Source organism: Pan paniscus, chromosome 1 (assembly GCF_029289425.2).
Source record: "Pan paniscus chromosome 1, NHGRI_mPanPan1-v2.0_pri, whole genome shotgun sequence".
In the NCBI taxonomy this organism is placed as follows: domain Eukaryota; kingdom Metazoa; phylum Chordata; class Mammalia; order Primates; family Hominidae; genus Pan; species Pan paniscus.
Genome location: NC_073249.2, coordinates 41350802 through 41378180, shown reverse-complemented (window position 1 = coordinate 41378180; position 27379 = coordinate 41350802). Strand labels below are relative to the sequence as shown.

Here is a 27379-nt window from a genome sequence, read left to right as displayed (position 1 = left end):
CACATGTTGGAACACCAGAATGTAAAATAGATGGAAGTACAGAGGAGGGGAGGAGGCATGACCTCCTAGGGTTAAGGGACCCCTAAGGATTAGGAGTCCTAAGATCAATTCCCTACCTCTCAGCCTTACTGTGGAATTGTGATGCTTCTGCTGCCTCTGGACTTTGTCTGCCCAGCTACTGTTCTCCCCTAGGCAGGGCCCACCTTCTTGTCTTACCTGCACTGGATCTAAAAGCACACACTATCTGGCATCTTTCCCTTTATTTACCTTTAATCCTTTAACTGAAAATGACCAAAAAAAAGCAACCATAAAATCCCTTCTCAATGCATGGTGAAACATTCCTTTTTAAGCAAGCCTATGCTTTTCACTACACTAAAAGGTTGATGAGGACAAGGATCTTGTCTTTCTCACTTATTATGTTATCCCCCAGCACTTACCACAGTGCTAGGCCGTGCTTAATACGTTTTGTACAAACACAAGAATGCACTTTGTATACATGAATGTACAAACACATGAAGAACATGTATTAAGCATGGAGGCAGAGGAGGATCTCATTCTTCTGAGACCTCCCTTCTCTCCTGGGAAGGGGTCCTAACTCATGGAGTGCACTAGCTGCCTCCAGTTGGAAGAAAGCTGTATTCTGAGGTCTTGGGGCTAGGGGGCAGTGTTCACCTGCTGGTATAAGCCAGGGTATCGTGTGTGTGTGTGTATGTGTGTGTGTGTGTGTGTGTGTGTGTGTGTGTGTGTGTGTGTGTTTTATGTTGATGATGATGACTGGTACATTAATAAGCTCTGGCTCCAGAGAGAATTCTAAAACTCCCTCAAAACAACTTAGCTCATCTTTCCATGAGTACCGTTCTTAAATATGTCCGTAAAATGTTATTCTGCATATATGCTGCTGAACAATCGGGTTTATTTAAAGATTTAAGGTTTTTTTTTAATTCAGTAAACTTTATTTATATATAACAACAGTACAAATTGTGTCCTCAGCTTGCAAAATAGGAGTGTTTCATATTTACAATAGGTACACAATAATATATTAGAATAACAAAAAACCCCACTTTATTGGAACATTTTAAATACTTAATTTTCTTACAGTTTTTATTCCACAACACCTGTAAAAACAACAAAACCAGACAACCATCATTGTATTTTCTTAAAAATATATATAGTACAGATTCCAGTGTGTCAAGAGGAGTGGGTTTGAGCAGGAAAAGTTGTGGGGAAAGGCAGATGGGCTCCGGTCCCTAGTCTCATGGGACAGAGAGCTTGTCCCTTCTGCCCTTACACACGCAAGAATATCTGTTCTGTTTGGGGGGACCATTTCCATTCTGCCTGCCACCTTCCATGCCAAGATGAAGGCCAAATAAGTCAAAGTGAGGACTTTGAAATGCAGAAGATGTTTCCCACCTTCCTTGAGGCCAGGGTAGGAGGGAGCAGGCTGCACTGCGGCAGAAAGAAGACAGCTCAGGCTGAAGGGAGAGCTTCTCTGCTGTGAGAAGAATGAGATGTGGGTGTCCACGAGAGGCTGAGGAATCTCCAGTTTGCTTATTGGGTGGAGGCCCTGTATGCCAAGCAGTGGCTGTGATTGTGTCTCAGGACTTTCCCTAGCACTAGTTAGAAAATACCAAGAGTGAAACTTTATCCCTCATTCATGGGGATCACTGAGCTCCAGATACTAAAATGTCACACTTCAGGGAAACTAGGGAAGAGAGACTGAGTTATGGAAAGGATGCTACCATTTTTCTCAAAGCATGTTCCTGAGACAAGGCATCGGAAGGCCCTGAAGTTCATCTCCCAAGTTCCCTGTCGATCTGCTCCCACAGCCCTGTGTCTGTGAAGCCACTTTGCATTTTCTCACCCACTGAGCCTCCTGAGTCTCAATTCTTTTCTCTCTGTGCCCAGGCCCCAGGAGTCTCATGCAAGACACAGCGTGGCTGGGAAAAAAAGACGGCCTCTCCTGGAGCAGCTGCTGGATCAGTATTTACCAGGAGCAGGTTAATGGGGGCAGGTGTGGCAACTGGGATGCACCTGGAGATTTATCAGCCAGAAGCTTTCAAATGCTCCCTATTTGTTCTGCCCAGGCCATTCTTCGTCCAGCACTCATCCATTGCTTCTGTTTCACGCTCAGCAGGGCCAGGGGTCTTGACTGCTATTTCCTGTCCTCATTTGGTGGAATTGAAGGAAGGTCAGAAGCTCAAGCAGCAGGTGAAGTGCAGCCAGAAGAGATGGTGGCAGTAGAAACAAGAGCAGCTCTCATCGCTGGGGGAATGGCCCCAGAATAAGGTAAGGCAGCTGGGTTGGTCTGCTTTCTTCCTTTGCTGGACCACTTTTCCTACAAAACTGGTACCCTGTGCCACTAGGGGAGAACTGTTGCCTGCTAAGTTGGTGGCAGGAACCAGCTTCCTGAAGGATATAAATTCGCTGGAAGAAAGACCTTGGTTTTGTTCCGTGCTGTTTTCCCATCTCTAGAGCAGTGGCTGGCAGACAGTGGCTACTCAAGAAGGTTCCCAGATGAATGAATGCAGGAAACAGTTCCCTCCTCCAATGAGATTAACAGCTGATCCATGCTTTTAATGACTGAACTCTGTAAAGAGGGGAACCCTCTGCCAATGGGGGATCAAAATGGTTTTGAGAGCCGTGCTATGGAGAGAGGTAGGACAGCAAGCACAGAAGCACCTGACCCCATGCAGAGGACGGGAGGCAGCAGCAGGGGCCAGCTGGAGGGAGTGCTCTCCATTGCCCATTAGCATCCTCTGTCTTGCCAAGCACCCTTCTGGGGTCCTCTTCCTTTTCCAGAGCATTGTCTCTTGTGCAGATCAATGAAACAAAGTGAAGCTGGATAGACTTTGGAGAGAGACTTCCCTCTCTGCCTCCCCCAAGATGAATGGCTTCTTGTGGAGAGGAGCTGTGGCTTTAACACTTCATCCTTACCCAAGGTCAAAATATCCTCAAATTGGATAACAGGGAGAAGAGAGGCCAACCAACTCCCTCTTTTTCTCATCCAAAGGGTGTGGACTTCATTGGTTCTTGGTGGCCCAAAGCGAAGAGGTGTGGAGGAGGAACAGGTGGGCAGCTGGAAAGGGGGCAGGGCCTTATAACCTTTCACCCTCATGGTGTGGCTTGAGTCCAGCTTTTTCCCTTTTCTTAATTCCTTCCTTAAGGATGCCCCAGGCTACTTCCTTTGTCAGCCCAAGTTCCCCAACTCTCTCATGGAATCCTGAGAAATGTGGCCAAACCACTCACAGCCAGCTCTGGCTCTTCACTCTCCACCCTCCAATTGGCCATTGCCCCATCATTCTCCACGCTCTCCACAAACCTTCAAGGAAACGCCCCAGGGGCAGTGAATCGTCTCCAAAAGTAACTGCTGGGAGATGCCAGGTAGATGCATTGAGTTAAGGGCTGGTAGAGATGCTACTGAGATGTCCGACTGCCTTTAACTTCTTGGTGGAGCAAAGCCTGGATGCCAGTCTGAGCAGCCGTGCGGCCAGAAAATCTTCACCCAAACAGAGCTCAGAAGTTAGATGGGGTGGGCTGAACTTTTTTACAGGTAGCATAAGGTCTCCTGGTCACACTCTTCTTGCCTATATCTCCTTTCCTTTTATCTCCATAAATTATGGGCTCTGCGCTGATAAGCTTTGAGTGCTATGAAGAGCAAACACTTTGGCTTAGTGCGGAAGGCCAGTCATTAGTATTTACTTCAGGCTACTAATAGGGCCTGAGAAACTTTAAAGAAGTGGATTTTCAAAAGAAAGTGGCCTTGGCATGGCTGGTTGTGAATTATAATGAAAAGAGCAAGTTTCCTGAGTATTTTGCTGAATGCTTTTCTCTTCCCATTTGTCAGCCGCATTCAGGCAAGAAACTAGAGCTGGGGGAGACCAGGCAACGTCTGCTGTGTGGTTAGACAGCGATCCAAAGCTACACGCCAAGGATGGAAGCCAGACCTCTGCGCTCCCCTCCCCCAGCCCTCTCCTGGGAATCACATGTGGTCCGCAGGGCCTTTGGAAATTGGAACCACTTGGAGGTAAAGCAGGGCACGGAGAAGCTGGAGCCCAGAGTTAATAACAGAGAAAATGACCCTGGTCTAGCCTCTCTTGGAGGAGCTGGTCTAGCTTCCCAGCATCATAGCCTAGGATTCCTGACCCTTTGAAAAGTGAGGAAGGGCAGCTTGTTCCTCTTTGTCTTCCCCAGTCCCACACCTTTGCTTCCACTTGTCCTCCTACCCCCTGACTCCAGTGCTGCTTGCAAAAAAGTTGGAGCTGGCTGCTCGGATCCAAGCTAATGTGGGAGGCCTGGACACTCTGATGGCTATTCTGGCCACCAAGGTCCTGACACTAACAGAGCGCCTTTCCTCTCGATGACTCCCACTGGCTTCTATGGGGCCTTTGGACCTGGGCATGGAGCTTTGGTCTCTTTGTTTGGAAACTACACTCAGGAGAATTGGTTATCCATAGTTTTAGGCATCATCAGAAGAGACAGAGAAGGAAAGTCCAGTGAGAAGTCATCCACTTGTCCTTCACACTCACAAGTGCGTGAGAGGCAGAAAGAGAGGCAGAAGGTAGTAACGTGGGCATGCCACAGTCATTTATACTGAGGAAGTGCTGTAGGCCCAGATGGTCAGGAGCTTCCGTATATGAGCGAAGGGTGGTCTCCCCTCTCCAGGCACAAGAGAATGAAAGAAACAAAGCATAATAATAAATACTGCAGCTTCTGTAACCTATGCTCTTCAAGTATTGCTTGCTGTAAACAGTGTTTGATTTTTGTTTTCTTTTTAATTGCCAGGGACCACTGGATGATTGGCGTGAACTCCAAAGTCAAACACCTATGTCTCCAAATCAACTTTCAAATGGAAACTCGTGGAGGCCTGGCCCACACACCTCCAGGCCGTTTCCCCAGGGTGCCTGGTTTATGACAGGGATTGATATGAGGCAGGGCTGCCAGGTGTCTGGTCTGGGAGAGGCCCACCTCACCCCACTTCTCATAGTAACTTTAGGGAAATTGAAAGGAAACATATCAAAGACCAGCTCCTCATTTGTTGAGGTTTAGGATTAAATAAAACAAAACAAAAAACAGTAGCAAAAAGCATTGGTACTATCTAGGTACACATCTCCTCTCAAAAGATGAGAATATACAGGTGTGTGGTAGATAAAGCTCAGTTTCCAGTCAGCCAGGGTGAGCTCTTGATGGCTTTGCAATTTGTGCAAAGTTCTGGAAGTTCCATACTCTTCTGGCTGCCGGGATAATTCCAGGTTTTACTGGCCTCTGTTTTTGCGAAGTGTTTGGTGCATACTTGTGCTCATTCTTCTTCTCCTCTTCCTCTTTTTTTTTTTTTTTTAATTTCAAGGAAAAGGAGACAGTCATTTTCTCTCCAATGTCTCTCAGCATCTCTGCTTTCTCTGGCATTTGGAAATAGGCATTATATAAAGAAGGAGGAATGGGAGAAAAGAAGGAAGGGAGACAGAAATCAGAATTAAACAAAAGTTGGAAGGGATTAACAGGGCGGCTTTTTGTTTTATTTCTGTTTTTTTCCCTTTTTCTTAAAAAAAATTAAATAAAGTTCTCATTATTTCCCCAATATACATCAAATGAGTTTTCATGCAAAGCAGCAGTCACAGAGGCAGAACTGTCCCCAGCTCGTGCCTCTCGGCTTGAAGAACCACCTTCTCCTGGCCCCGGGTTCTCTGGTCTTCTCACTGAGGATGGACGACGCCCACTGTCTCTCCCAGCTGGAACTGGCTATGACGAAACTTGGCTGGCGTAGGGAGAGGGGCCCTCCCCTCTCCCCAGGATGGGGTCTCAGGGGACAGCAAGCTCTGGGGCCTGATCCCCATCACTTGTCCTTCCATCTGAGACTCCCAGTGTGACAGCTTGGACAGGTCCCTCTTCCCAGGAATGCGAGGCTCCTCCTCTCAGCTCTCAATGGACATGGCATTAATGAGCTGCTCCACCTTATAAGCCAGCCGCTGCCGCCGTGCCTGCTCATCCTGCTCTAGGGCCCCGATGAGCTGAGGAGCAAAAACAAAGGCAGGAAGACTTCAGGACTCAGAATAGAAGACACCATTTTCTGGAGTCCTTCCCTCTTTGACCTCTGTCTACCTTCCCATTCTGCCTTCATGCACATAACCTTAAATAATTTAAATGATTAACTGAATGAATACACGCACACACACCTATATATATGTATGTATGTATGTATGGTGTTTCAAACATTATCTGGCATAGGAAGTGCTATGCAAGTGTTAATTATTGCTACTACTACTACTACTTTCAGGTTCAATGCTAAAGAAGCTTTGTGAGTTTTCCAAAGGTATCCTAATCAATCTCTATTCGTATTAGGGTCCACCTGTCTATCTGAAATGTAACTGACAGGATTTGCCCGAATGCAAAGAATAGTTTGATTCATTAAGAGAGAATGAAATTAATTATACCATACTTTGAACTGAAAAACAAATGATTAAAAGTGTTATTTATTGTGTTAACAATGAGTGAAAGACAATGAAGCGTATAAAGCCTTCAGTGAATCAGGAGTTGAGTTGCCTTATAAAGGAATGATAATTTTCGAGCTCATGGGCTTCTGACTCCCTGAATGTGTTTTCTAAATTGCCATCTATTTAAGGACTGAGTCAGGCTTCCTGCTCCTTGCCTGTTGGTTTCTGTCCCTGCTGGGGCCCTGTCTCACCTCCTCACTATACTTGCTGACATAGGAGTAGATCTCATTGAGGGCACTCAGCATGTTGAACTCCACGGCGTGCAGGCGGGACTGCTCGGCGAGGTAGGCGTTCATGTCCTGGTCACTGATGGCTGGGAGCTTGGCGATGTCTGCGTAGTATCTGCCAGAGACAGGATAGGCGCCTTGGTGGAGGCCTCAGCAAACATGTACCTATAGCTACCCCGGGCCCAGGTCCTTCGAGGGCACTGATGTACCCAGTTGCTCCTGCCTCCCTATTTCTCTTCTGATGTGGCTTCCTCTGGCCTCTTGCTTCATGCTGAGGTTGAGGCTGAAGGCCAGAGTTTCTTTAGTAGATTCCATCTAGCCAAGAGCTCATGGCTGCGGTGCCCAACAGAGTGGTTAAAAGCCCAGACTCTCACCAGGCTTTTTGTGTTCAAATCCCAGCTCTGCTACCTGCTAGCTGCGTGACGCAGGGCAAGTTACTTACCCTCTCTGTACCTCAGTTTCCTTATCAGTAAAATGGGGATAATAATCATACTGGCTTCACAACTCTGCTGGACATTTTAATGAGATGATACACACAAAATCTTTATCAGAATGCTGAATGCTTAGCACGTGCTCAATGAATAGTAATTAGGATGATAATCATCTGACTTCCACGGGCACAAAGCCACCCTTCCTCCCGCAGCAGGGGGCGTGGCAGGGAGGGGAGCGGGAGGTCCTGAAGAGATGACAGACACCGTCGTCTGAGTCCTTAGTCAGTGATGACTATAGAGCGGGGAATGGGCAGGGAGACAGGGGCATGGGCCTGTCCTGAGGGTGCTACTGACCTCTCCACCCAGCTCTTGTAGCTGGGGATGTCCTTGGCATAGAGCAGCTTGTTGGAGGGGGAGTCCTTGCCCAGCCGGTGCTCTGACGTTGAACAAGAGTCCATGAAGGTCTGGGCCACCACAGAGAGGCAGGCGTCCGTGATGCTGCCCTTGTGGATGTCAAACACGAACTGGGGGTTCTTAATCACATTCACCCAGAAGCGCAGAGGGAGGCTGTGGGGAAAGGCAGAGAAGACTTGAGAATGCATGCGGGCCGTGCCCCTTCTGCTGCCCACTGATATTCTTCCCCATCAAAGGTCAAATTGTCCACCTGAAGGGGCAAAGGAGTAAAATGGAAGAAAATAGGTCCAGCAAGGGTTAATTTAGCCTAAGCTGTTACTGACCTGGGAGAAATGGAAGGAGAGGCACTTTGTACCCTAATGAGGGCACTGACCCTGATCTCTAACATCCGAGGGGTGGGCCTGGGTGTGTTCTGTTCCCTTCTGGGAGACTTTTCTAAAGGCCTCTGTGCCCCTAGGCAAGCCCAAGTACAGAGGACAGCACATTTTCTCAGGGCTTCACACAAAGCCACCAGGCTCCTGGAGTCCCCTCACAGTGCCTGTGGCCATTGTCTGGAAGAAGGCAGCCAGGAGCCCCAGGCTCAGCCTCGGAGCGGGCACAAAGGGCGCCACCTGCGCTCCCCGCCCAGCCCGGCTGCCCAAGCTACTTCCCAGGGCTGGCCTGGCCTGGCTGGGCCGAGGAATGGGCTCCCCTGGGGGAAGTTCTTTCATGACTCTCCCCAGGGCGTTCTTGTATCTGGGCAGGGGCAGAGGGAGAAGTGGAGGCCATTGTTGGCATCCTGGGAATGACTCACTGTAGCTCAGAGATTTTCCCACCCCAAGAGGAACCGATCAGTAGTTAGGAGACTTCCTTCTGCAACTTGGGAATTTATAACCAGAGGAGAATGAGTTTTCTCTGCTCCTTAGACCATAAAGCAAATAAGCCCATTTACTCTCCTTCAAAATCAGAACAGCTGCTGTTTTTACTTCCTTTTCCAGCTTTGCCTTCTCTTCCAGCTGCCTTCTGGGCTTTAACTCTTTTGACTCCTCTGTGGAACCGGCCCTGTCACAGGCTTGTCCTCCAGCCTGAGATGATGTTCCCAGCTCCCCAGATTCTTCTTCTCTCCCCTTCTTCATCTTCTCTTGACTCTCATGGGCCCCAAACTTTCCCAAATGTCTCAGTAGTGCCAGGTCTTGGGGAAGATCTGCTTTACCCAGCCTCAAGCCCTTCCACGATGATTTCTGCCTATCTTCCAAAACACAACAGGATCCCTCACTTTCCTCTAGCCTGGGAGAAGCTGCTGCAGCTGAGAGCTGACTCATCTCTTCTGCCCTCCCCTTCTTCTGGCAGCCTTGGGTAGTTTCTGGTAATCTTTCCCTGGACATTTGCTATTGAGGTCTGGTTAAGGAAACTCTCTCCACACCACGATGCCAGGGTAGTGCATTTCTATTACCTGGATCTGGCCAGCACACAGAAGGCACAGAGATGCGGATAACCCTGGACTTTCTCTTGATTTCCCCTGAAGTGCCCTCTCCCAGCGCTGGGCTGGGGATGCTCCAAAGCAAAGGGGACAGGCATGTGCTGTCCAGGGAATGCAGATGGAAGGCCTGTCCTGGCAAAGTGGACTGTGGGCTCTTAACCCCAGGGCCACCCCAGCCTGTCCGTTTCACTCCACTGTGATCAAAGCTGCAGACTGAGGAAGGCTCAGCGACCACAAGACCCGGCAGGAGGAAGGAAGAGATGGGGCTGGGGTTGGCTTTTTCCAAAGTGTTTTGTTGGTTGCTAGGACTTTTGATTCCCAAATAACAGCCTGGGCCCATCTGTGTCGGCTCTGTTTTCTGAGGAGACCGCTGACTCCAGACAGCTGCGTGGGCTGCCTGCCCAACCCAAATGCCTGGACCTCCCCTCTCCCCTCTCTGTGCTCTTTCCCAAAGGAAGCCTTTTGATGCCAGCTCTTGGCCGGGTCCTGTCTGACCTGAAAGCCAGTCCTTAGCTTGGTCTGTGGTCCAGGTTCAAAACCCATGAGGATAAAGTCTCATACCAGGGGCCTGAGGGCTTCTCCCACTGCTGGTCTGGTTGCAGAGATGACTTTAGGGGAGAGAGTCATGCCTGCAGGGCATTCTGCCTGCTGCTTCCTGAAAGCTATGGCGCCAGGATAATCACTTGGCCTTAAGAGATCAAGTTTGCAATGAAATCCTCCCTGTCAGTGGGCTCAAGTCTATAGCAGGTGTGAACTCCCTCTCCGGTGCTGACCAACTTCACCGGGTGTCTCAGTTTAATTCAGGGATTCCCCATCTCAGGAAGTGCCTTAGAACTGCCCCCACTCAGAATGCCCCACGATGCCTGGCTGTGAAGCTCTGCTGCAGGCTTCAAATGCAGCTGTTTGCATAGGTTCCCCCAGCTCCCTTCTCCTGAGAACCAGAGATCTCAGAGCCAGGGGAGGAGGCTCTTCTTGGGGGACTGGTCACAACCTGGAAGGGCAGAATTCAAGGGTGCATCCTATTGCTGGGCCTCAAGCCAGGCAGGCCCCACTTGGCACAGGCAGCTGGGGACCGTGTGGGCTCTGCAGAGCATATGTGCACTGTTTGTTCCAGGAGCTTCGGATCACCCAGCCCCAGCCGAGAATAGGCTATCCTCCCACCCTCCCATCTCCTGGTCCTCATCCCTCTTAGCTCCAGGCCTCTCCAGGCTGCATCTCCTGCTGAGCTCCCCGAGGGTTTACCAGTTGCTTTTCCAGGTGTGCCGCACATCTGTGTCATGGATGCTGTGCCTGTCTGCCTGCTCATCTAGGAAATCAAACATGTACTTGATGGCCAGGGGGAGAGCGCTGCCCCGGTGCACAGTGCTGAACAAGGTCTCAAACAAGTCGTCCACAAACTTCTGCAGGGTGCCCTGGAGGAGGGGTGGGGGAGAGTAAGATGGAGGGGGGTGACGGCAGGTAGCAGACAGGCATACCAGATGGTGCCTTGGACCCATCCTGCCTTGGAAATTTGTCTGGGACACGAGGCTGTGCAGGCAGTGTTGCGGGGTGGGGAAGGGTACTATTGGTTAGCTGGGGAGGTGGGAGAAACTGGGTGGGCTGTGAATCCTGGGGAAGAATCTCTCCTCCAACCTGCAGCCACATTCCACATTCCACACAGGGTGTAGGCTCAGGGTCTTTGATAGGAAGACAGGAAGTGCCCCGAGTCCGGGCTTCCCATGGGTGAATGAGGGGGCACAGGCTGCAAGCCAGTCCGGAAACAGTGTCCGAGGAAAAAGCTGGAGGACTGGGTGCCTCCTGGCAGGAGCACAGCAGGACCAGGAGAGTCTGTTAGGAAGGTATGAAGAGGCTTAGGAAGTTAGTGACCTGAGACAAGTGGTATCTGGAATGTGGAATGTGGGTGAAGGGTCTAGACTCAAGAACCACCTCCCCACAGGCAGACTGCTGATCCACAGGGCTTTGGAGGGTCTCTGGGGCAGGAATAAGACTGGGCCTGGCTCCCACAGTTTACAGGCTCATGGCACACCTCTGAGGGTCAGCAGAAACCTCTAGCCTTTTCTGTTATCTCTTTGTTGGTCTCTTGTTGTTATGCTGAGCATATTAGGCAAAGCTAAAATGGAGACATGGGGTCTCGTGGAATATTTCTGGGCCACTCTGGGAGCAAGTGTGAGAGCTTTAAGTTGGATGCCACTGTATTAAAACTTCAGTGCCATTGTTGGAGGGTCCATCGGGGAGAATATTTGAAATCTAGCCCTGCCTGGAAAACATTGGCTCTTTGATTGTCATACTTACAGGCTTATTTTGCTACCTGCTAGGAAGGCTAAAAGATGAAGCCTCACTTCCATCAACATTTGGGGGTAGCTGGGGTGGGATGGGATGGGAAGAGGAAGCCTCCCCTTGGATTACTGGCAGGGCCAGGCCTCTGTGCTTTCCCTCCCATTGTGGCCAGAAAGGGGATAGAAAGGCCAGCATATCTATCCAACTAATATCAGCAAGAAACCCCACTGCCTTCCTAAAGCTTAAGGGGTCCAGAGGGAGAGAGTTACTCCTCTGAAGTGAAACAGTCTCAAGAAGTACGCAGAAAGCAAAGATATATTTGCTATTTTTGCCAAAGGGTAGAGAACAGCGGTGGCCTGATCCTTTGGAAGCCCTGCCCAGGGAACTGGACTATCTCTCTCTCTCTTTTTTTTTTTTTTCCAATTTTTTCCTCTTTTTTTTTTTCGTTAGTGGAGATCGGGTCTTGATATGTTGCCCAGGCTGGTCCCATACTCTTGGGCTCAAGGCATCCTTCTGCCTTGGCCTCCCAAAGTGCTGGGATTATGGGCATGAGCCACCAGGTCTGGCTGTACCTGGACTGTCTGAATGGGTCCTCTTGAAGGACACACTCCAGACCTCCTTTCCGTGTTGTGGAGGGGCAGGACGTGCTCCTTTAACAAGCACTCCCTGGTCTGGGCAGAGGGGGAGTTACCTTGGTGGCCAGTAGCCGGGTCAGGTAGATCTCGGACACCATCTTGCTGCCCCGGTCACCCTCCTTCTGGTCACCGTGGTCATGGTTCTTCACCAGATGCCACACCTTGACCCCACTTTCCAGGTCTGGGGTGATCATCGGGGCCCGGGACCGCAGGCTGTCGGGGCTGCCCGTATACCTGAAGGAGGAGTCTGAGGAGAAGGGGTTGGTGGAGGGCTGTGAGTAACTGAGTCACCAGCCTTGCTTGTAGAATCCTTCCAGGATCCCTGCCCGCCTGCTGCATCCGCTCAGAATAAACTCATTTCAGCTGAAAGGGGACCGTTGGGACCTCATATATGGTAGGTTATTTTAGGGATCCTTGGTTGGCATGAGGACAGAAGAGCCTGAAGGCTTTTTTAGAAAAGGATTTATAAATTTTGTGAATTAGAGACATCCTTGGGAATTTGGGAGTCCCCTCTACTCTGACACTCCCAGCAATGAATAATTAATAGGTAAAATGTCAATAGGATATTTTCGTCGGTGTTTTAATAGAAATCTGGATACTAAAGAGCTGCAAGTTGTAATTCTCCTCTTGGGAGTTAAGGGTCTCTTCTTGTATGGAGCCTGGGGTATGGAATTTCCTGAGCCCTTTTTGGTGCTGCTGGGTTCAGTCCTGTGGTGCCCTTTGGTTGAGAAGCCCAAGGCCTTAGTGCATACATGAAACCAGAGCAAATAAAATAAGGGAGAAGGAGGTGCCATAACCTCATTGCCCGGAGGGCCTGGGGGCCCCAGTACTCCTCGGACTAATTTATTGATCAAACTGGGACACTTCTGAGAGTAAAGGGGGGCACTCTTAATAATTCAGCCAGGACAACAGGTATAAACTGGACTGGCCCAGGCAACCTGGGATATATGAACCCCCAGCCAGGTGCCTTCCTGGTTCTGGGCCACTCCGACTCCTCTACCAGGCTGGGATATCAAACAAAGGGCACATGGTGCCACCTGCTCCCACGGCTCTGAGGGCGCAGGCTGCCTGGGAATGCCTGGACTAGGGAGGACAGAAACCAACTGGCAGGAGCCTGTGATTGGGCCAGCAGCAGCAAGGGCTGCCTGCTGTTAGAAGGGGTAGCGAGTGGGCCCTGCTAGGTCTCAGAAGACTCTGCTCTGAGCTGCCCAGTCTGCCCTCGTGGTTCTCACCGTATCTGCTGATGGACGTCCGGGAGATGCTGGCAGAGGCAGGGATGTTGTAGGAGGAGGTCTGTTTGGGGACCAGAGCCACCACCGACCTGTCTGACACCTGAGAAGGGTACAAAAGGTACAGTACAAAAGGTGAATGTAGGTGTCTTGGGAAGTTGGATAGTCAAGTATTTCTAGAGGGTTATAAGATAGCTGTGGGGTAGAGAGCAAGGAGTACAGGAATACCAGAAACAACCATTACTGCTGTTTTTTGAGCTTTTATTGGGTTAGAGGTACATAACCCAATAAAATAGCTACTTGCCATGTGTGTGGATTGAGCATTTGAAATGTGGTTAATCCCAACTAAGATAAGCTGTGTCTAAATTGAGATGTGCTATAAATATACATTACATGCTGGATTTCAATGACAGTATGAATACAAATATAAACTATCTTATTGATAATTTTTAAATTGATTACATATTGAAATGATAATCATTTTAGACCAGTTAGATTAAATAAAATATGTAACATTAATTGATCTTTTTATTTTTACCTTTTTAATGTGACTAATACAAAAAGTTTAAATTACACATGTGGCTTGCACATGTGGCTTGCATTAATTTTCTACTGGACAGCACTGGGCTAGACCTATTTTCCCATCCACTTGGCGAGCTATGCACAAGTATTCCCATTTTACAGATGAAAAAAAAAATGGAATCATGGGAGGCTAAGAAACCTCTTAAAGGTCACATAATTCATACATGGTAGAGCCAATATTTGTAGCCAGGTATGTCAGGCTCCAGAGCACATGTTCTCTTCATTATATATTCTAACTTGGAATTTTATTTCGAGTCACACTGGTCTGAAGCCCATTTTCCCTTTTGGCTCTGCTTTCTTTCTGGCCTGGGTCCTATAATGCCTGGATCACTTCAAATAGTTTCATCAAAAGGGCAGCCACTCCTGGGGACTGAGCGAGAAAGATGGTGTCTTGTCCCATCCTCTATGAGGGTGCCCCAGCTCAGCACCCAGCCTTCAGGGAGAGGGCTGATAAATGAGGAGCCATACTGAAGACATTTGGGGCCATTTTGATTTAAGATTGCCCTCCATCCAGTAAAAACAGAGAATCCCCAGAATCGTGGTGATCCAATTAAACCCCTAACGCAGAGGGAATAAAACAGCTATAATAATGTTATGGGCCATAAAACATTCCTATTAAACCATTTTTTATTTTAACAATTTTTATGAACTTTATAAGTTTGATTTATAGCTGCACCAGTCATAAAACCATCTTTCTGGGTCTTAAATTGTCAGTCCCTCTCTCCCACCAAAAAAGAATTAAATGTGGGGAAGTCAAACTATAAATGAACATTAGTGCTAACGAGATTCCCTGATAGCAGGTTTTAGTGGTGGTGTTTAATTTTACCCTCCCTATAAATCTGCGGAAGCCTGGGAAGTTTTTTAACATCTCTTTGTTAATTAAGATTATGCAGATTTTCTTCTGCAAGGGCTCCAAGGACCTTTGACTCCAGAGAGGGTAACAAGAGGGCAGTGCATTGACTTGATGGTATAAAGCTCCAAGGTCCTGTGCCTGGAAGGTGCCAAGGCTCCATTACTTCCCAGCTAGAGTAGCTCCCTGGACTTGTCAGCTGTTGGTACCATCAGCACTAGGACTGGGAGGGGGGCAGTCTCTACCTCTCTCTTTCAGGAATTCTCCTTACAACTGACAGCCCAGAAATGATACCTGGAAAGCTTGGCAGGGGCAGGAGTTTACACTCCCAGGGAGAACAGATTACATTATCATTTATAGTTTCTTGTCACCTAATGAAAGATTCACAAGGTGACTCAAATGACCACAGTTCAACTTGATTGCAGGTCTAGTCACTAAACCTCTCCTGTCCTTGGTTTTTCTCTGTCTTAACCAACAGGTGGTGCAAGTCCATGGTCAAGATGCCTGGCTGGGTCTGACCTTGACTCTGCTGCTTACCCGCTCCAGGACTTAACCTCTCTGAGCCTTACTGGTTATTGGGGATAATAATTGCATGTAGTTTGTGGTGAGAATTAAAGAAGTTAAAACACAGAAAGGCTGAGAGCAGTGCCTGGGATCCAGTGAGCACGCAGTAAGTGTTGGTATTAGCGTTGCTATTATGAGCATCATCAGCATCATCATCACAGTCTCCCAAAGGGAAGAATACTCCCTGCTGTCCCCTGTCACTCAGGGCTAGCATGTGGGAAGTGACTTGCACTCAGTAAAACTCAGTAAATATTTGAGGACTGAATGCATACATGAATGATAAATGACATCAGGGAATTGAAAGTGCTTTGTATGATCAGCACCATGAGAACAAAATAGTCCCTTCTTCTGATTGGGAGCCGTAGGCTGGAAAGCCCAGTAACAAGCATTAGGGTATCAGAGACAGAAGCAGAAAGACCCCACTCCTGCCCTTTAGAAACTCATGATTTGGGGGCATCATGCTATTTTCTTTTGTACTTTCTTATTCAGCTTTAATTGGTTCATTACAATTGTTCTACTGGATACATTAAGCACCATATGAAATGGTGGTGTTTGGGCATGTGTGTATGTGTACACAATTAACAGGGAGTGATGACAGCTACCTTATCTGTAAGTACAATCCTGGGCACCTCACACTTTCACAAGTCAGGGTTGTTATCTCCATTTTACAGATGAGGAGCCCAAGGTGCAGAGAGATTAAAGTCACACCACCAATGAGTGGGGAAGCAGGGCTTAAATACAGCTTCTAAAGCCTCTTCTCTTCCCATTACACCACACTCATGTCCTCTGGGCAGGGGTCTAGGCAGGGTGTCAGGATGGGAGGTGCAGGCGAGTCAGGGGGTTGGAGCCTGGAGAAGAGCATTTTTGGGGACCCCTGTGCCCCAGCTTCCTCTGTGCCCATGGAGGCTCCTGCCAGCTCCAGCGCCTGGTGGTTGGCAGCTCAGTGCCTGAGAGCCCAGCCTGCCAGCCCCTCTACAGATCCTTCTTTCCGAGACAGGGACATGGGAGGATGTTATTAATCAGACGATCCCATGGGTCTTGCAGCCTGAGGCGCTTCCTCTGGTTGGTTTAATTTCCCTTGGTGTCTCTTATTTCCAGTTTCTATTTTAGTATTTTTTCTGAATCCCAACCTGTCTACCTGTGCTTAATCTTACAGAGACCCCCAGCTGCGAGTAGTTACCATGGGAGGGGAGAAGAGGCGGGAGTAGATACCTCCTTGATCTTGTGTTCTTTTGCTGGGATTTTTCTTTTTTTTTTTGACTGCTCATTCAATGTGTCTGCCTGTGTGCTAAACAGCTCACCTTCTATCTTGAATCTATTCCATACAACTGTACGGAGCAGGGTTCACCAGGAGCCCCATTTTACACATGAGAGAAAAGAAAGCCTGAGTAATTTTCCCAAGGACACCAGCTACTAAGAGGAAGAATGTAAGACCTGAAGAGAAGTCTATCCAATTCCCTGCTCCACTGTAAGTCAGAGGTGTGGGCTGTGTTAGTAAGATGCTAAAGAGAGAAAGTGCCAGGTACCTTAAGGTAGTTGTCCATGTGGAGGGCTTTGCAATATGCATTTGATTTTTGTTGTTGTTGTTGTTTTGTTTTGTTTTTTTGCAAATGTAGAGGTACACAGAATAGAAATGCCTAGGCCTTACCCCAGACCTGTTAAATCTGTTTCTGAGGGTGGAGTTTGGTCACTCACATTTTTTATCAGTTCCCTCAGTAATTCCAATGGGCAGCCATGGCTAGGAATCCCTGTTCTATGCTCCAGCAGGAGGAGGAAAGCAGGGAGAGGAAAATCCTTTTTAGACTTCTGAGGCCTTAGAGCAAGGCTTAGCGGGAAGGGAACATTCTGGGAAGCTGAAAAGGGGAAAAGACACCCCCTCTCACCTGATAATGCATCAGTGTGTTGAGCCGCTTCCAGTCACCCTCAATCTTGGTGGTGATGTCCTCATCTTGCAGCACGACCCGGGCGATCCGGCCTTGGCGCCACTCTGGGTGGAGGGGGTGGTGCAGGGAGCAGCGTGAGAGGGATGAGGGCTGTGAGCCAGTGTCTCCCGATTGCACCTTCTCTAGGGACCTGGCAACCCGGCCCCCTCAAGCTGGTACCAATAACAGAGGCTAGAGACATCTAGGGCTCCATGGGCCCAGGCAGCAGAGGAAACACGTAGACCTCCCCAGAGACAGCCACATCTGAACAGGCAGTGCCCAAAGCGGGAAGCATTTCACATGGGCCTCACCTGGCCAGGACACAGTCATGCCCCTGCAAGGGTTGTGTGCAGGGCAGCTTCCCTTCTTTCACCCCTCAACCCCTGCCCTCACACTCTGAGTCCAGGTTTCCTACCCAAGTCCATGTCCACCGCCCTCGGCCGCTGGGAATAGGGCACATTCTTATATACGGCATCAAGAATCTTCTCCTTGACCTGTGTGATGGTGTCACAGTTTAACACCTTCACTGGGATCTCTGGACTGTTCTCGTTGTCAGGGTTGACGCAGTTCAGGATCTACAAGTGGGGGACAGAGGGTGAGCAGGACAGGAGTTGAAGGAGTAGTTTGAGGGAGAGGGTCAGGACCTCAGAATCTTCTTTTTCCAAAGTTCACCCTCCTTATAGGGGAAATAAGGGTACTTTTCTGGTCTGTGACTCAGTTTCCCTCACCTTCGTAACATCTGCCAAATGAGAGCTTGAGTCATTGTGTCCACTTCTTCTTTCTCAAAGCACCAGGACTCTACTTTCTAGCTCCTGAACAGCTTAGGGGAGACTATAGTCCTGGAATGAGGCACCCTCAGTGTTTAGAGATGGCTCTACATGTATCAGAGACTAGTCATGCACTTCCCCAAAGCCTCTATGTTAGGAACCAACATACATCTTTCTCATAATACCAATTACCCAATAACTAATCATGGGTGAACTTTTTTCTCCTCCAATATTATCTAGGATAAACCGAGGCATAGAGTGCTTGGGATGGGGGGGGGGCGGGCCTGCCACCTTGCTCTTGGTACACTTAGTTGTCCTTTGGGCTCACCCCAGACCAGCCTCCCATCCTCTTTATTGACCCCCTAGACTGCTTTTATGGACAGAAGGCAGAGTAAGGGGCAGAAGTAGAAGATACACATGCGGGCCCGGAGCTTCCGGCTTCCTCACCAGGGTCTTGTACTCGATCTGCTGCCGGATGAGCTTGTCCTCGCTCAGGGAGTAGCGGGCCTCGCCCGTGATGGCATCAATGGGGCCCTTCTCCATCTGCTGCTTGATGGCACAGTATAGCATGAAGAGTGGCTCCCCCGCGCACTCCTGTGGGCACAGGCAGGGCAGGAGGTGTGGGCACGGCCTCCTCAGGTTTGCACGTTTTCCCTTTCCTCTCTCGGAGCGAGGCCAGTGGAAGGAGGGGCTTTAGCACACCCAGTCCAGGTTCCTGCTCCTGAGGGAGGGGGTCCCCATGCAGCCCTGTGGCCAGGATCTGAGCAGCAGTGCCATCCTGCCCTGGACGCTAGGCCCCGTCTCACTCCCTTTCTCACCTTTAGGAACTTGTGCAGGAGGAAGGCGAACCAATTGGTCAGCATCTTTTCAGCCACAGACTCTGTCCTGGGGAAGGGAGAAAGGGTAAGGGGCAGTCCTTCACAGAGGGGTCTCCATGGTGGGGCCTGGGCTTGCCATGAGGTCTCCCAAGAGAACAATGGAGCATGGGAGAACGCAGGGCGGGAGTCAGGACACCTGGGTCCCAGCCCAGCTCACCCAGTAACTAGACTGTGACCTGGGGGTAGGGGTGGCTTCTTTCTGGGCCTCAATTTCCTATGAAAATGGAGAGGTTGGCCTTTTCAGCCCTGATGGTCCATGGTGCTCTGAACTTTGGCTGCATCTGAGACAGGGTCCGTGGATAAAGGCACCTCACTATCCCACAGGGCTATAAAGAACCGGTTCTCCCAACTCACTTCTGGCCTCAGGGTGATAACTAGAGAGTTTCCCAGTCCCTCTGGGCTTTCTTGCATGTGTGAGTACCCTGTTTTGCCTATCTGGAAGGTGGCTGGTCCCTTCCCCTCCAAAAACACTCAAGGTTAGACTTCCTTGGGTTCAAATCCTGATTCTGCCATACGTTGGCTGTGTGACCTTGGGCAAGTCATTTAACCTCTCTGGTTTCAGTATTCCTATCACTAAATGGAGACAGTCATAATAACATCCACCCCCAATGGTTGTTGTCAGGGTTGAATGAGTTAATATTTGTAAAGTGCTAAGAAAAGTGCCTGGCACCTGCTAAGCACTATCCATTAGCTGTCATTATTGCTGTCATGTGGGGTCTTGGATCCCAGCCCTCAGGTAGAGAGCAGTGCTTAAGTGTTTTGCCAACAGGCGATTTGCTCATGCAAGGGCTGGCCCCCCTCCCCTTCCCATCCCAGGGCTACAGATCTGGGGATTTGGGAAGGAACAAAACGGCTGTGACAGACCCTCAGTGAAGGGGATGCCGGAGGGGTATTTTAACTCCCTGCACGTGGTGCAAATTATACCCTCTGGTTGCAGTAAATCCCAGGCATTTGCCAGGGCTGCTCAGCAATCTGGGCCTGGGAGAGAGTGACAATGGCAGAAAAAATTGTAGCTTTCTCCCGTGGCTCCTCCCAGCACCCTCTCCCTGCATTGTGCTTGAGATTAGCTCTAATTTAAATACAACAGTTCTTAATGAGAGTTTCTAATGCTCAGATTGGCAGGATGGGGGCTCAGTACTCATAAAGCAAAGCCATTCTTCCTCCCTCCTCACCCCACGTGGGGCCTGGAAGCCTGAGACCTTGTTAGAGGAAGGCTAAAGAGGAGGGGTGGTGAACGGAGTTGGAGCCCTCCAGCCCCCGCTGCCCAGAGGACTCCAAAGCTGTGCCCGGCTCCCCACGGCCTCTAGAGAGGGTGGACTCAGGGGATGCTGAGGTCTCCAACCCTCTCCCCTGACAGGAAAAATGCAGTGGGCATGTGTAGTGGATGCTGTGATTCAGATCCAGGAAGCTGAGCTCAGAAGGCACAGTCTTCCAGGCTGTCCAAATCCCTAGCTCAGTGCTGTGCAATAGAACCTTCTGCGATAATGGGAATGTTCTCTATCTGTGCGGTCCCGTATGGTGGCCACTAGCTGCAATGTGGCAACCAAGCACTTAGAATGCGGCTAGGTGCTAGGGCGATGGAGGAGCTGGATTTTACATTCTATTTCATTTTAATTTGTAGCAGCTACCTGTGGCTAGGGGCCGCTGTGCTGGACAGCACAGCTCTAGAGGCACCGGGAGGAAGAGACTGTGAGATAGGAATTATTTTTCTCATTTTGTCTAGGAGGAAACTAAACAACAGAGTGGTTACAACACTGGCCAGAAATCACAGAGCTAGCAGGAGGCAGAGCTGGGACTCCAGCTGAGATCCGAGCAAGGGTCTGAGCTCATCCATCACACCTGGGTGACTTCAGACTCTGTAGTCTCCCTGGGCTGAGGGAAAGTCAGATTCTGCCCTGCAGAGACATGAGGACACAGGCTGCTCTGAATGGGTGCCCCTTCTGGGGAGTGGGCCTTCTCATGCTGCTTGTGGGTCCTGCTATGATGAGGTGCTCTGTCCAGGTTCAGACTCCTGCCACCCTCTCCACCCACTGCTGCGGGCCAGACCTCCGGAGTAGCAGCTTGGGGTGGTTCTTGTTCTCCAGGTTCTTATCGATGAGGTCAGAGAGCAGCTGCTTGAGGACATCAGTGGCATACTCCAGGCGGCCCTGCAGGCCGGTCATGATGAGCGAAGCCACGTTGCCCCGGTCGCGCATGGAGAAACTGCGCTGCAGCTCCAGGGTGCGGATGAAGGTCAGCAGGAACACCTTGTTGTTGATGAGCTGGGCAAAGAGCTTCAGGGCCTTCTCCACGTGCTGCTGCCCGTTTCCTTGTACCTGGGGTGGGGTGTGGTGGAGGCGACGCCCTCAGAGGACAGGCATCGGGCCTCCTACCTGAGGGTCTCACTGAGGGCCTGCTGGCGATGACACTAGCTGTAGGACCCTATGTTTGAGGCCTATAACCAACCCCACCCCATTCCACTCACCCGTGATGATGTAGGAACAGCTGGCTCTAAGGTCGACAGTCTGCTCTGACCTTGCACTGGGCCGGGGAGGCTGGGCTCCATGCGGAGCTCTCAGAGGGGAGGCTGCCTGATTTTCCCAAGGATAGAATAGGAGATGCCCCCTCAAACTTCTTCAGTTTACTAGTCTCCCCTTAATCTCCTCTGCCTGATTTATTATCTTTAGTAAAACAAACCAACAAATGAACAAACAAACCTCATAGAATCCTGTGTCTTTCTTTAAGCCATCTTAAATCCATTTTAGAATGAGGCAGGATCTTAGTTAATTAGTTCAGTCATTAATTAAAAAATGACAAACAATGAGCTTTACCCTGGAACCATCCCAAGGAGCCTGGGTGCCCCCTCAGCCGTAACCTTCCTGATAGCTCTGTTGCTGAGATGCTGTTACAAACTACTGACCCCTCTTCACTGCTAACCTTACTCAGTACTGCTGAGTCTCATCTGGATTTCCTGGGATACCCTGGGCCTGCATCCCTGCTGGGTGGCTGGGCCCAGGAGGCAGGCATTACCTCCAGCTCCCGTAGGACGGGGTGGTCCTCGATGCCCGGGAACAGGACTCGCATAGCGTAGGTACGATAGTCCAGGTAAGGGATTCCTGAGCGGTCCAGGTCACTGGTCAACTCATTGATATCCGTCTGGAGCTCAGCAAAAGCTATGAGAATAAGCAGACAGAGAGGCTTGTGGGGAAGCCCCAGTCGGGGGAGGAGAAAGAGGGAGAAGAAGTTTGCAAAGGAGGAGGGGAGGACCTTTTGTAGAGACTCTGAGGATTACGGGAGTGTGTCTCCAGAGGGCGGGGCTACTCCCAGCTGTTTTTAGGTGGTGGGGAAATGGGTGATTTTTATGTTATTTTCTCCTCTATACTTATCTATAATTTCGAATTTTCTCTTTACATATTACAAGTGTAGTTTCAACAAGGAAAAAAAAGTATCATGATTGGGCCGTTTAGTAAAGATCCCGGAGATGCTGGAGGCAGGTGAGAGACCATGGCTGAGGGGGTCCAGCAAAGACCAGAACAGGCAAAGTGCTGCCCTTTTCTAATCAAGACAATAAATCAAGATGCAAAAGCCTAGGGGAGGTCTGGTCATGAGACGCTCAGCTGAGAGCCGAGTTTGGGAAGGCAAGGGCTTCAGAAGCCTCACCTTGGTGGTGGCACACCTGTCTTCCTGGCTCCTTCCTCTGCCAAACTCACCAGCCCTGTTGCCAGGAGGAACCTTGGCTCCACATGTCCTATTTCCCAGCCCAGCTCTTCCCTGTCATCCAGCAGAGGGCTTGTTTCTGATCTTGACATTTGCAGCAAAAGGAGAAATGTTTTCATTCCTAATTGAGCTGTTTACCCAGAGAGCCTGCCAGGTCCTCAGCCTGAGAGGACGCCAGGTACACTCGTCACCTCGAGGCTGTGATTGTGTGGGACATGGGAGAAAACAGAATCTGCACTCCCACACACGTCCACAGCCAAGGACACCAGCAAGTGGCGGCCTTCAGAGCACTCAGCCTGCAGCACTGATGGAAAACAAACCCTGGGGGAGATGAGGCAGGTGCTTTTCTGCCTTTGCTGCTGCTGCTCCCACGTGCTGCGAAGATAGTGTGCAGAAAAACAAGAGCTGGACACTCCCATGGGGGATCTAGAGTCTGGGGCTGTGGAGCCTGGGGGCTCTGACTGTGGGGACATTGAGGCCCTGAGAGGGAGAAGGTGTTTGCCAGATTGTGGGATGGGTCAGAGCAAAGAAGGGACTAGAACAATGCAATCGGACCTGGGTCCTCATGCAGTGGGCATTCTTCATTGGACATCTCTGGCCCTATAAGCAAAAGAAGTTCTGGGAAAACAGGGGTGAAAGTGGAATGCAGAGGCATGGCTGGCAGCGATGGGAGTAAAGATAGGAGTTGTCTGCAGGGAGAAAGGCAACAAGGCAGGTGGAGAAAGAGGGACCCAGCAAATGAGGGTGTGCTTCCACTAACCTTCCTTGCACTCCAAGGCCACACGGGACTCCAGATTGTCCATCTGCATTTGCAGCCGCTTGAGAGTGAGGTCATTTTCTCGAGACTTGCGCTTGTAGGCAATGAGGACGATGATGACGATGATGAGGAGGAGGCTGCCGCCGGCCGCGATGCTGACGATGGCTGGCAGGGTCAGCAAGCTGTCTGAGATGACACTCACCGAGCCAGGCGAGAACACCATCCCGCCCACGTGAACCTGTGCATTGTACACATACAGACGCACATGGATGCACACAGGTGTAGAGCCCGGGCATGCCAGCAGATCCTTACAGTGCGAGGAAGGACATGACAGACCACAACCACACAGTGCAGCTCTAGATAAAAAGCAATTTCCTGCCTCGGCATCTGCCTTTCTTTTCTTGTGTTCTCAGCTTATACCCATTTTGATGTAGGACCCAGAGATGAGGAGATATGGAGAGGGTGAGTCAGGCAATGAGACAGAAGAAAGCCTTTCCTTAGGACAGATCACACATGCACCACGAGGCGGGGAGGAGGCATTACAGACGCAGGGCTCACTCACCATGACCTTGTGCTGCCCGGTGAGGTTGGGAGGCTCGCAGAGAAGCTGGGTCTCAGATACGGTGACAGCACAAGGGGTCTCTCCGATGAGCACAGTGTAGTTGAGTTTGGCCCCTCCAGAGGCAGGAGGGCAGAGGTTTTTGCCCTGTAGAGAATAGCAGTCTTTATAGGCATAATTGACACATGCACGCACAAGTTAATTGCCTACTTAAAAAGAGATTAAGGAGAGGGGGAAGGGCAGCAGTGCAAAAACCAGGAAATGACTCCTTGGCAAGTTTTTGTGGAGGGGACTTCTAACAGCCATGATCTAGAGAGAAAGAGAGAAAACAGACGCAGGAGAGAATGAAAATGAAGAAGAGAGTGGGAAAAATGCAGAGGAGACAAAACACTAAACAAGAGAAAATTTTGGGGGAGGATGCATGGGATTTCATGAAAGTAGTGGGGCAACAAATCACTTGGATGGACAGTGCCAGGGACTGTGACCTCTTGAAATGTTTGTGTGGGCTCCTGTGGCCACAGAGTGGACAGAAAAGGAAACAGTTACTCCCAACTCACTGCAGTACCTCTGGTTCCCAAAGCTCACAAGAACTAACAGAAATATTCTAAAGTATTTCTTAAGAAGCCTGGGTGCAAGCTATATCGCCTGATGGGTCGATATCTACCCATGAGCTACTTCTGTAGGAAGGAGACAGCTTTGCAAGTTCAATTGCATAGAAAGGAGAGCCAGAAAGAAAGAAAGTCAGGCCAGGAGCGCGGAGCGCCCTCTGGCATTGCTGCCCCTGGTGGCACTCCACTCTGGCGGGCACTCCTACCTTCAGAATGATGGGCGATCCTGGCTTTTGATCCAAGACTCCAGTAGGGCTAAGCAGTTCAAAGGTCGGGTTGGGGTAGTAGATAAACTTGGTGTCGTTGTAAATTAGCAAGGATTGGACATTGTTAAAGACAAATCCAAACTCATCTGGGCGTTCCACAGTGTCCAGGCCAGGGCGGTAGTCCGTGGTCAGAGAGGGTGCCAGGCAGGTGAGGGTGGTTGTGTTCACAACTTTACACACCTAAGAGATCCAGAGTGCAGCATTCACACACGGAGTGCCTGGCACAGAGCCCAGGGGCCCACAGCCGCTCTCCCACCCTCTCCCTGCTTTTGTGCCTCGTCACTGGGTTTACTTGCTTGTCTCCATTCCATGGGAAAGCCCTCCAGGAAAGGGCAGTGAAATTTTGGGGGAGTGGGGGGCATTTTAGCTTTTTCATTAATTCATTCACCAACGCTATTTGGGCATCCAGTTTCTAGTTTGTGCTGGCACTGTGCTAGGAGGTGGGGCTATAGAGCGAAATAGTCACAGTCTAGAGGGAAGACAAAGAAGCATTATAGTCTAGTCCTGGAAGAGGGCCTGGGGCATGGGGGGCACACGGCACTGTTGGATGCATGCAGAGATGTGAAAAATAAATGCCCTGGTAGGGAAGTACCAGCTACTCTAGGAGTGTCTGTGTGTGTGCATGAGTGTGTGTGTGTGTATGTGTGTGTGCATGCATGCACACACGTGGGTGTGCATGGCCTGAAGCAGGGTAGGAGTGACTCATGGAAGTTTTCCCATGGAAGAAATGAATGAAATTTAATCTGAAGAATGAGTAGGACTTACCTAGATAAGGAGAGGGAGGGGGAAGGGAACAAGTTCCAAGCAGAGGGAACAGCACCAAAAGGCCTGGGGACAAGGGAGCATGGGATGTTTGAGAAAAAAGTAGGACAGAACAGCATAGTGTGTGTGTGTGTGTGTGTGTGTGTGTGTGTGTAGAGTGTGGAGCAGGAAGTGGTACGAGATGAGCACTTTGCCCAGTATGTAGTAGGTGTTCAGTTAATGATGATTGAATACTGATGAAAAATAGGATTCTGCAACTCTCTAAATGTTTTTTGTTTTTTTGTTTTTTGAGATGGAGTCTTGTTCTGTTGCCCAGGCTGGAGTGCAGTGGTGCGATCTTGGCTCACTGCAGCCTCCGCCTCCCGGGTTCCAGCGATTCTCCTGTCTCAGCATCCTAGGTAGTTGGGATTACAGGCACGTGCCACCACGCCCAGCTAATTTTTGTATTTTTAGTAGAGACAGGGTTTCACCATGTTTGCCAGGCTGGTCCTGAACTCCTAACCTCAGGTGATCCACCCGCTTCGGCCTCCCAAAGTGCTAGGATTACAGGCCTGAGCCACTGGGCCCAGCCTTCTTCAAATGTTTTATGCAGGACCTCTCTCTCTTCTCTAACCAAGTGTCCCCTAACCCTGCACTGGGACAGAAGCTTGGTTTTGACACAGAGTTCATGATATCTTTTTTCTCTTGGAGGTCTCTGATGCCCACTAAAATCCTGGCTGGTCCAGTCCCTCCTTAGCATGAGCTGTGCCATTCTCTCCTGTGGAGGTTTAGTTCTGGGGCTGCCCAAGACAGCAGCCAGACTGCAGAAACCACTAAAGGGCCCACGTGGGGCTTGGGAAGAAAAACCCAGACTCCTACTCCCTCTCTGCCTGGCTCCCACCCAGCACAGCTCAGTTTCAGCTTTGGGAGCAGCGGGGTCCCGGCAACAGCCAGGGCATCTCTGAGAACTCAGACTGCTCAAGTACACACTGTCCTGGCAGGTCCACACATGTTATGCGTCTGGCCAACATACACACACACGAGCTTCATGTTCAGAAAACAAGACTGTGTGTGAAATTGCAAAAAAAGCTGACACTTGCATAGAGATTATGTCAGAGCTTCAAGTCCAAGTCTTAACCCTTCCTTTCCAAAGGGAATTTAAGAGTTTAAACAAAACGGCTCACTGCGGCCTTTATGCTGTAGTGGGAGGGAGTACACATTCCTGCCCTTTTGGTGGTGCAATTCAGCAGCCCCTTATGAACCTAATGCCCCTTTCATGTTCCAGCAGGGTACAATGAGGCATGGGGAGGTTGAGGGGTGTGGTGAAATGGGTACAGCTGAACCAGGGGGTCCCAATTCCTGGGTTCTGCAAGAAGACACCGAGCCTTGGTGAGCCTCACTCCAACATCTTCCTCTCTGCTGGTCCCAGTCTAGCTTCCCTAGACCAGGCTCCTCTATGAATAAGCAAATCACTCCCAAGCAAGAGGCCTCTGGACGCTGCCTGCCCCATGCTGCGTTGGCACTTCTGTTTGCCAAACATTCCTCTGGGTTTGGCGGCTTCACTCTGGCCCTCCTAGCTATTCCCTGGGGCAGCTTCAAAACCCAAAGATGAGGGGTAGGCCCAGGTGTGCTGAGGATGAGATGGGGCCCAACCAGGCAGGGCTTCAGGGGCAAAGTGCCTCTCTCCTACCATTCCTGAAAGCAGAAGCACAGGGCAGGGGTTCTGAGCCTCCCATTCTGGAGCCAGCTGATGGAAATCTATATTCCTGCATCCTTCCCTCTGGGTCTGCCAGCCTGTAGATACCAGGCACGTCACCACTGAAACTGAGGGCCCCCAGCTCCCCAGAGGGCAGAACTGCTTCTTAAGTCCTTGGAACATTGAGATCATGGTGCATGGGGCTGGAGGAAGCGCTGAGAACATTCCTGCCCAGTACTGTAAATGAGTCCTGGTGAGGGGGCAGGGGGCTTGGGACCTGAGTCTTTGGCCACAGGTGTCAGGTGTGGGGAAGGGGAGGGGCTTCCCAGCCCA

General features: G+C 50.1%; 1 protein-coding gene across 2 annotated transcripts in view; it reads right to left on the bottom strand.

Annotated features, from left to right (window-relative positions):
• Positions 1 to 923: 923 nt before the first annotated feature.
• PLXNA2 (plexin A2) overlaps positions 924 to 27379 on the bottom strand; it is a 247885-nt gene continuing 221429 nt past the window's right edge. For both annotated transcript variants that reach the window (XM_003831204.8, XM_034945808.4), the window contains exons 18-32: positions 24550 to 24789; positions 23739 to 23882; positions 23180 to 23414; positions 21733 to 21875; positions 20770 to 21038; positions 18664 to 18730; positions 18293 to 18439; positions 17494 to 17653; positions 17040 to 17143; positions 13164 to 13263; positions 11988 to 12178; positions 10262 to 10431; positions 7501 to 7713; positions 6680 to 6830; positions 924 to 6005 (exon numbers count right to left, since the gene is read on the bottom strand). In XM_003831204.8, coding sequence (XP_003831252.5) covers positions 5910 to 6005; positions 6680 to 6830; positions 7501 to 7713; positions 10262 to 10431; positions 11988 to 12178; positions 13164 to 13263; positions 17040 to 17143; positions 17494 to 17653; positions 18293 to 18439; positions 18664 to 18730; positions 20770 to 21038; positions 21733 to 21875; positions 23180 to 23414; positions 23739 to 23882; positions 24550 to 24789 — 2430 coding nt within the window. In that variant the 3' untranslated portion in view covers positions 924 to 5909. The remainder of the gene's footprint in view (positions 6006 to 6679; positions 6831 to 7500; positions 7714 to 10261; positions 10432 to 11987; positions 12179 to 13163; positions 13264 to 17039; positions 17144 to 17493; positions 17654 to 18292; positions 18440 to 18663; positions 18731 to 20769; positions 21039 to 21732; positions 21876 to 23179; positions 23415 to 23738; positions 23883 to 24549; positions 24790 to 27379) is intronic.